The sequence below is a fragment of the Microplitis mediator genome, chromosome 3, assembly GCF_029852145.1.
Source record: "Microplitis mediator isolate UGA2020A chromosome 3, iyMicMedi2.1, whole genome shotgun sequence".
Classification (NCBI taxonomy): domain Eukaryota; kingdom Metazoa; phylum Arthropoda; class Insecta; order Hymenoptera; family Braconidae; genus Microplitis; species Microplitis mediator.
Window position 1 is genome coordinate 15,926,108 of NC_079971.1, and position 10,610 is coordinate 15,936,717.

Here is a 10,610-nt window from a genome sequence, read left to right on the forward strand (position 1 = left end):
GCGTAGTCATGATTTCACAAATATAAACTATAGCTGCCACGAGAAAGAAGAAATTTAGAACAAAAAAATCCGAATTTCGATCATTTTTGATATTTTCAAAATTCGCGAGCGACCTTTTGAAAATTTTTAATCGAGCTGATTTTTGGAGTGGCCTCTTAAAACATCTTAAACCAATAAATTTTCATAACAGACTCGGAAAAAAAAATAGTCGATTTTTTTGAGCCACCCTAGTGTAGCTATTTCGAAGTTATGATTTTTTGAATTAAAAAGAAAAAATTTTTTTCAACTTTTTCATTAATTTTTTTGAAGGAAAAAACTTTTTTAAAATAATGAGCACATAACAATTGTTCGTATAAAAAATTCTCAGCTTTTTAATAAAAATACTCATTTTTTATTTTAAGTTATAGAAGACCTTTCAAAATTCGATTAAAGAAGAAAAAACGATTTTTGACTGTGCGGTGCTTGATACATCTATTTTGATATTTTTTTCTGAAAGCTGAGACTTTTCCCTACAAAATATGTAAATTTCACGATGTGCTTATTTTTTGTTTGAACAAAATTAAATAAAATATAAATATAAATAAAAAATAAACTCTATGATTAAAAAACTTTAATTCTTAACATTTTTGAGGATGTTAATACATTTACAACACAAATATATCCTTGGCTATCAACGATAGGTGAGAAAGGGTGCAATGCTTGTGTTTCTTTTACCGTACTTGGCTTCAAGTATTGTACGTCTAAAACATTTATTTTCTATAAAAAGTCATCATTCCCTGATTAAGGTAGTACTACCATTACCACAGGTGTCAAATTAGTGCTATGTGTAATTTGGCTAGAGTAGTATTTTCATTTGGCAACGCCGCATAAAAACTAAAGAGACAGAAATACATTCTGTTTCACTCAACATATGAGTTTATGCGCGGAAATCTATTGCGCATACATTTGTTTATTTTTACACGAATTATCAGTTGCATTGGTGCATGTTTGAATGTCGCGCGCGTCCTAACCTTTTCTGCGGCGTTGCCATTTAAGTCGACTAGTACTTTTTTCTCAATCATTTATTAATTGTTCTTATCACAGGCTCTGAGTTTATGGTTTCATTTGCACATAATATTCAATCAATTTTTCTCTTTCTATTGATACCAAAATTATTGAAATCTCAACGTCCAGTTTTGTGAAATAAAATAAAGTCTGTGATTTCCCATAAGGATCAATGTTAAACGCAAAAATTTATAAATATTAATATCTTTTTTTCAGTGCTCTGTAGGCCTCCAAAAATTTAACTGCTTAATTATGATATTATAAAGTACCAATATGCCAAGTTTCATTAAATTTTGAACGTCAATTCTAAAACCGGTAGTACTACCTTAAAATAAATGATTCAAAACGATTTGTAATGTTAAATGCCCATAAAAAGGGTGATTTAAAAGTATTTAAAGTATTCAAAAGAATTAAAAAGTATTTAAAATTTTTTTTCCCAATCGTTTTAAATCGTTTCTTTTAATAAAGGTTGCTTATAAAAGTGAAATCAACGCCGGTATAATTTTGAATAGCCCGGATGTATAAATCTTGCGGTGTAAAGGTATGGTTTCTGGTATGTATCTGCAGTAAAGCTCTAACAACAAATATTATAAGACTATTTTTGATGACACCAGCATCGAAGCTTGAAGTCTAGGAATTACTAATTTGAATTAGGATTTTTGTGTTTTGTTTAATAGTGATTTCAGACTATTAATGTTATCTGTGTTAATGACAGTTCTGACTTTGTAATCAAGTTTGATAAAAATTTGTGTAAAAAATAAATAGTATTTATTGTTTCTGTTTAATTATAAATTTCAAATCATAAGTTACGCGTACACTAATGGTTGATCACACCACTGGTCTTAAATTAACTTGATTCTAACTGGCTGCTGACACTGAAACTAATTTTCAATGCAGGTAATCATAGAAAAAATAGTGTGAACCACCACTTTAGATTGCAGTCATTGTCAGATTTTGCCTATGACTCGGGCAGCCTACTTCACTCTCGTCTGACATAGTTTTGTTTCATCTCTTGCTACAAAATGAACTATTAGAGTTTGATAAAACTATAAAATCAATGACTTGAATTTAAATAATTATTGATTTTGTTCGAACAAAAAATATGCACATCGTAAAAAATACCTATGTCGTGGGAAAAAGTCTCAGCTTTCAGAAAAAATATCAAAATAGATGTATCAAGCGCCGCACAGTCATAAAAATCGTTTTTTCTTCTTTAATCGAATTTTGAAAGGTCTTCTGTAACTTAAAATAAAAAATGGGTATTTTTATTGAAAAGCTGAGAATTTTTTCTACGATAAATTGTTATGAGCTCATTTTTTAAAAAAGTTTTTTCCTCCAAAAAAATCAATGAAAAAGTTGAAAAAAAAAATTTTTCTTAAAAATCAAAATATTATAACTTTGAATCAGCTGCACATTGAGGGCTCAAATTTTTAGAGAATTTTTTTTTTATTTACAGAACACCGCCACAAAGTTTGAACCAAATCTGCGAGGGTTGCCCTGTGAAAATAACTTTATTTGGTAGAATGACCCATATATATATATATATATATATATATATATATATATTGTAACGTAAATTTTTTCGTATACTCAATAAACCCAATAATTACTCAAAACTACCCAATAAAATTTACTCAAAACTCAAATTACACGAAATCGGGGTACGTTACACTTCGCCCACCAATCACCCCTCTCATCTCTTCCAGATCCTGACGGGCGCCAGCCAACTTTTATTTCCCCGGTATTGGCAACCGGTCTAAACGTACACGTAAATTTAAACTTAGAACTATACCCTTTGGAGATGAGAGACATGACCGGTGGTAGCAGCATGTCCTGGTGCGCTCAGTATGCTAGGTTGTGGAGAGAGGGTCGCGGTTTTTTTAATGCGAAAGAAGCCGATTAATTAACCAATATAAAAGACATAAAATAACAAAACAAAACTAAATGAAGTACAATAAAGATGACGCGAGAGCGACGTGGAGGGCCCAAAAGACCCGCGGTCCAGTACTCTCGGTACATCACGCAAATAAATACCTGAATACAACATCGGGAACCTCTCGACGATGACGAATCACAAAACTTTATACACTACTAAATAAAATAAAATAAATAATGCGGTAATTAACGACAATTAATTAATATGACAGGCGGCTCCAAGAGCACCATACACAGAGCCACAAGCTCCAAACGACAGCAGTCCATGGTTGCGGTCGAGGCCCACCATGGCGACTCTCCGACCCGCCACCGCTTACTCTAAGACTCCAAACTCGACTACTGTGTCTACTCGTACACGAGTGACGCCAAGTCTCCACTTTTCTCCTCAACGGTAGTCACACAACTGTTACACGATAATCTCCCACTCTAACTCACTTACTCCAGTCCTTCTCTTTTAATCTCACATTCTCGCTTCTCCGTCCATTCTTACCTTCACAAACATACAAGCCGTGGACTCGCAGGCCTTCTCGTAATGTCACTCCCCGTGATATGCGAAGTTAGCGAATTGTTGGCTTCCTCGAGCATCGCAAACGAGGCCTGCTATCCCCCCAATAAACGTACACGTACCCCAGCTAACTCCGGGTACCACCACGAAGGGGCGGCGACATCTCAGTCGCACCTCCGCGATCACCACGTCAACCACGAGGGCTAAGCCTGGGCCTAGTCGTCATCACTGGTCGGGAGGCACGTTATCTTGGCCACTATCCGCGACACAGCTAGACATCCTCCGTTAAATCTACGCTCCATCACACAGACACTCCAAAACATAATCCGTACCCTACACGTACTCTTACTCTAATACTCTCAACACACTTAACTCACCGTACACATTTATACTCCATATGCTCAACTCACTGTTTCTCTCACTATCACACAGACTCACACTTACTCAACCTCAAACTCCATCTCCTCGGCAATATAACGTCTCAATATATATGTAAAGAAAATGTATATTTCTTTAAATTTGAATTATGCCGCGCTCCAGGTCGTTCACATACTTGATAGTTGGTAGTATAGGTCTCTGCATAATCGAAAGCAGATATAGGAAGTACGGAAGTGAGGGGAGGTTATGGGACGGCGTCATACTTTACAACATTAAAATATTAAAATATAAATATAAAAACAAACCTATTTAATAAATTAAAAAGGGATAAAAAGAAATTGTCATATTGAAAAATAAACTTTTAATGTCGTTTCTTTGTTTTCAGGTAGGAATTAGATAAATTATGTATTAATGTTTAGTAATAGAATACATAACAAATAAAATAAATAAATCTTTGTTTTCAGAGCAACACATTACATTTCATTTAATTTATAACCTTTGAGAATATTAGAACAATAATCTTATATATATATATATATATATATATATATATATATATATATATATATATGGGATATAACGCAGTTTTGAGGACACGATTGCGTCTACAATTCTTATCAGATCTTACTGAAATTGTCTACACTTATTCTATGGGCGATTATCACGGCTAAGTTCAAAGGTGGGAAGAATTGGTTGATTAGTTTAGAGGCTATGCCGATTATCTTGATCGAATTCGAAGATAATTTAAATCGGTTGATTAGTTTTTGAAGCAATGGCTGTTTGAAATTTTCACGATTTTAAAAAAAATCAGTTTTTAATCACTTTTAAAGTCCATATAACTTTAAAACTAAAACTTATAGATAATTCGCGTAGAAAGTATCATAACTCTTGTTTAGTACGATTTAATTCATGGCTGTAAACTTTATGTTTTGACCATTTCTTCCAATAATTTGATAGCCTTGAAAATTTTAATGGAATCAAAAATGTTGAAAGTATGGTTTTCATTCCTATAACAGGACTATGCTGCTACTCTGGTCGTCCTTCATCAAGGGCGCCACTGGAAGTAATAACGGCCTCCCAGAGCCGGATCTTAGATCATCAGGGTCGGTGTAATTCAATTAATTGTAAGAGAGAGGAGAGCAAGGATAATTTATAATAAATTTAATTCACTTTTATTTAATCTTTATACCTTTTATTTATTTAATAAACCTTTCAACCTTACAATCCTTATAACCTTATCTCTTATAAACCTTATAAACAATTTGTCAATTACCTTTGACTCCATAAATTAATTACCTTAACCAATTACATTTGGTATTTTCAAAACAATTATTTTAACCAATTACCTTTGGCCCTTTTGAAACAATTTAATTTTAACCTTAATTAATTAATGACAACTACCTTTGACGATTTTCAAATTTATTCTCTTCAACTACCTTTGACGATTTCCTAAACCTTAACTAAGCCAACTACCTTTGGGATTTATTTTAAAACAGTTTAAAATTGTCATACCTGACAAACAATAATTTTATAACAACAATTTCCATAACTTGATCCCCTGGATCTGGAGACGCACACACTCACACTAGTCCCCTGGACTTGTTTTCACACACACTGATTTTGAATAATTTTTAAATGGCGTCTGGCCATCAACTTTCCCGCCACGCTTTTACAATAAATTAATTAATTAAAATTGAGTTTTAAATTTATTATTATTTATTAATTAATTTGATTGATTCCCTCACTATAACTTTTAATAATTTTCATAATTATCTTTAACTGCAATAATTTTACGTCAGTAATCTCAATACCACATTTACCCGGTTCTCACTCGATTCTTCCGAGTACGCGTTACTGACTACTTTTGACTTTCTTCGATTCTTTTCTGTTTAGACAAGTAGTGAGACAGGGGGAGTTCACCCCCCCCCCCCCCCCCGATAACGCAGTACTCTTCCTTACCGACTGTCGCCGATACCACCTGTCGGTAATGTACCATATCTGCGGTCGGTAATTTGTACATATCTGAGGTGGGTAAGTCACCCCCCCCCCCCCGGTCGGTAAAGTAGGAATTATCTTTATTGACTGTTACTGATACCGACTCTAGGTAAGATTTTATCGACCAGCAGTAAATTATCATGTGTTCGACGAAAAATACTGCCACACTATGATCAGAGCTGGTACCTTATCGTGTACCAGCTCTGATAATAGCATGACATGTATTTATATATGATCATTCGGATTCTTTATATATTGAAACAGGGTGTAGCACGAGCACTTGCGAGAAGCCCCCAAGTCCCTGCCATCTCGTGGTTCAGTTCTTCCCCCCCACCACTCTGTTTTAGCGAGTAACTCGATAGTGGGGGAGAATGAAGCTGCGCGAATGCTTCGATGACATCATCTTCTGCGTCGATTACCGTTACTAAGCTCATATTTCAGACCAAGTGGGGGAATATGAACCTGCGCAATGGTGTTTTTTTACCCGATTACATCATCTTTTTACGTCATACGACAAGTCCGAACTCGTTTTTCGGCAACTAGGTGGGGAAATAAAGAGTTGAGTGGGCGACTCTAGCGGCCATATGCATGAGTCTGCTCAAGTATTTTAAAGTAGAAGCATTTAGTGTGCTATTTAAAACTTATAAAAAAGTGATTTATAAATGGACCGCCATAAACTAAGGTATTGTAAAAAAAAAACATATCTTTTTTAATTAAACTAGCGTGCATTTTTGCAACCATATTAACTGCCTATCTTTTTACAGACCTCATGTATGCACTGAACGTTGTGAACATTCAGCACAAATTGAGTACGAGACAGTGAGTGTTTTGAGTGAAGAAGAAGACAATTACATTCATAAATTACTTACTAAAGAAAAAGAAATTGACTTACAAATCTTATATTGGAAGAACTTATTACTATCTTTTAAAGATCGTAAAGACTACGAGCAAGCCTGTCACAGAATTACATACGTTATAACTCATTTAATGTTCAAAACTAACTCATCAAAAAATAAAGCGTAGACGTCTGAAATGGATCAATTAAGTGAAGAAGAAATAGAGTATCTGGTAAACCATCCACCATACGTCTTATTTGAAGCAGAATTATTGGCACGTTATTTTGAACCACCAACACAAGACTACATTGAAAGCTTTGTACGCGATATTCATCTTTTACAAACTAATTTGAATATTATTCTAACTAGACGAGATAAAAAAGCGTGCCCATACTGCTGTGCATTCAAAGACTCTGTAAAAAAACTGTATCAGGTGATCGAAAGCTTGGAAAAACTAGAAGAACGTATTGACAAAAAATAAAAGACAATAGAATTTATCTTAGATTTCGCGGGATTTGTAATGCCCGATGACACCTTAGTAGTGAAAGAATTATGTGTAGTGGATATAACAGATGAAAATTTCTCATTCTTTAAGTGTAAACATTTTATCTTTCAACCGCCATTGGAGTATGATGGAGTGATTATGCAAGAAACTCTCGATGAAAGTGGCTGCGGTCATGGTATCCGGTGGGACTCAGGTGAAGTGCCATACAGCGAACTCAAAGATATTCTTAAAGATTTGGTGAGCAAAGCAAGTTATATTTATGTTGACGGAAAGCTAAAAGACAAATGGTTGACAATCATGACTGATTATTCAGCAGAAATAATCGACATCCAATTAATGAGACATTATTCATTTGAAAACATGGATTGCTACAATAAGGAAAAATGTCCGCCGAGACAGTTTCATCGCCGAAGAACACATGCATGCGCTTTTCAAAATACTCAACAATTAAAGCGGTGGTTCCTGGATTTCTGGGGTGACAAACCATCATACGAAAAATCTGTGCAAATATATTATCAACTGTCTGATTTGAAAAAAATGCACAATCGTGATATCGCCTGCCTTGATTATCACTTTCTTCTACGTTTTGCGAGGACCCAAATACGTCATGTTTACGATACTCTTCCATTGGAATTACAAAATAATGATAAAATAAGAGATTACTCATTTTGCATGGACCACTACCCAGCGTCTGGTGGTGATTGGGATATTTGTGGAATATGGCTTTATCCATATCGAAAAGATTGCTCAAAGTGTATAAATAATAGAAATTCTATAAAAATAATAATTCACAAAACAAGTTAAAATATACATACAATTTAATTAAACTTATGCTATTGGAATGTAGTAGGTTAAGATTATAAATAATAAAACAAATTAAATCATCGGTAAAAAATTTTTATTTATTTATTAATTCTTTTAATCAATACAGGTTCTATAATATAACTTGATCTTTCTATCCTATTTTTAAACCTTTCTCGATCTCGAGCCATTTGCTCCCATTCACCTCGTCTAGCAGTTTTGTATGCATACCTCCATGTGTACATATAATGTATAGTTGGCGTTAGATCAAATTGCACAACCATGTTTCAAGTCAATTTCCGTACAGTGCTGCTGATGGGATTATACTCAACTATACGATCGTGAATGATTAAACAATAAGCCGTTGTGTTTTGTGGAAATTGATTTGTGGATTCAAACTCCAATCGAATGTCTACTGGTCCAGATTTAATAGCCTCATTCTGTTTAGAGCAGTCTATAACACAGAGTGGAGCTTCTTGCAGAAATTTCCGCTTTGTCAACAGTGGCTCAGGCTCTTTATTATAGTATGAAGATTGAAAATCAGTGTACATATTATACAATAAAGCATACTGATTGTCGTTTATGTTCAAATTAAGATCCCCGTACGGATAACTCTGTGAGTTCAGGAATAACTTTACGTTCCGAAGCGCACAGTGATCAAATCGACTTGCGTTCTTCCTTGCGTCGTTTTTTCTTGCTGTCTGAAATCCGAGGATGACGTAACGTGGCTTCTCCAGTTGTGTTGATGTTTTGACGGCCCAAATGTGTCTTGAGGTTGCTGGTAACAGCGGATACTCATACAATTCCCAGGTTCGAAAACTAATTGAAATAGCTGGATCACTGGTAATATAATTTAATGCTTGAATTTTCTCTTTGTCTGAAAGCGTTACATACGGCACAATCCACTCAATTTTTTGTAAAGTCAATTTTACTTCCTCAGCACCCGCTCCTGCCGCTGCTTGTTGTATGTAAGCATTAATGTCACTGTTTGAAATTGTAAGAACTATCTCTAGCTGAACATTCATGAGAACTTTCAGATAATCTTCAGCAAAACCACTCAAAATATTCAGCGGAATCAATAAATCAAAATTTCCTGCAGCGTTGATCAATTTGACATTATCTTCCATTACCCAGCCAGCATTCTCTAAAGTACTCAACTGATTTGGACTAAATGATACATAACCTTTCATCAGGCTTGTTATACCGACGTTACTGCTTCGATCAACTTCAACACCATTCATAAGTAAACGGAATTCTTTAATCATGTGGACAATCCCCATATTAACCAAGTTGGTGGTAGCAACGACAGCAGTATTATCATTCTTAGTAAACTTTCCGAGAATATGGAGTGCACTTTTGCTAGGAAGTATGCACAAATTTTGATTCTGGATGGTGATACGAACCTCATCATTGTTGTTCAAAGTCGACGATGCATAGGGTTGATGAGCATGCAGTTCATAGTGAGCAATTGACTCATCGAATATAATTGGTCGTTGGATATCCAATATATTAGCCATTATTTTTTATATCCTCTATCTATCTATTTTATATCACCTACTGCACCGTACTTGTTGCCTTTCTCGTAACCGCCGTACGCTGTACTACCTTTTATGCTTGGTGCTGAATATTTATCTTTGCTGTCTTTAAAATCTGTACCGTATTTACGTTGTTGGCTCTCTAAATACTTCTTCAAGTTGTTTGTAGCGTCGTTATTAGACATTATACTCAACAGCTTACCACCTAAGTCTTTCGACACGGGATTATGCAGCAGAAGTTAAATTTTATTTTGTTAATCTTCCACGTAAACGTAGTCCTAGACTTTTCAGGAACTGCTCGTTCTGATGTGTTAACGCCTTGCGAGGTCTTCTTCGACTGATTGTGCTTGGCCATGTTGATATCTTTTTATAGCCAGCGCCACTCTTTGTATCATATACAATACCCATTTTATATCGTTCTCACATGTAATCTTATGGTTATAGTTTCACCCCTAAAATTTGCTAATTTTCCATCCTGATCTACTATACGTAGTCTTATATTATATATAGCATCTGCGGTGATTGGAAGGTAAATGACGTGTGATGGCAACTCCACAATCTTATATCCTGGTGGTACACCCGGAAAAAACTCGTGAATCGTGTGCACTTTGCGCTCATTTATATAAGCACCTGTGGTTATATTACACTCAACCCTTAGGGCATTTAGCTTTAGTATGGCCACAGGTAAATCTGATGAGTGAGTTTTGTTTTGTTGAAGCCGACGATTTTTGAAACCTAACAGCCGACCAATAGAATCTTTAGGTATAAAATTTATAACCTGATCACATTTAATTTCACTTCTTAGTTCATTATTATTTGCTTTTATACTGATGCTAAGTCTCGGTAATGCTTTTCGTATGTATTTCTCAATATCTCCGATTTCATAACTACCAGTCGGTATTTTAATTACCTTTTCTTTAACAGGAACAATTTTGTTGGGGGTTATTTTCTTAGGAATTTCTCTCTGAGATTGCACATCAACCTCTGGGTCCAATGAAACATTATCATCACTTCTCGTCGCTATAAACACATCTCGTTTTGTCCTTTTTGCATCAGGTTTGTCGATATTTCCTACA

At 34.8% G+C, this 10,610-nt stretch overlaps 1 protein-coding gene across 1 annotated transcript; it reads right to left on the minus strand.

Moving 5' to 3' along the window:
• Positions 1-8,286: 8,286 nt before the first annotated feature.
• On the minus strand, positions 8,287-9,516 carry LOC130665931 (uncharacterized). The gene has a single exon (XM_057466560.1). The coding sequence runs from the start codon at positions 9,514-9,516 to the stop codon at positions 8,287-8,289; it is 1,230 nt and encodes a 409-aa protein (XP_057322543.1).
• Between the last annotated feature and the right edge of the window lie 1,094 nt (positions 9,517-10,610).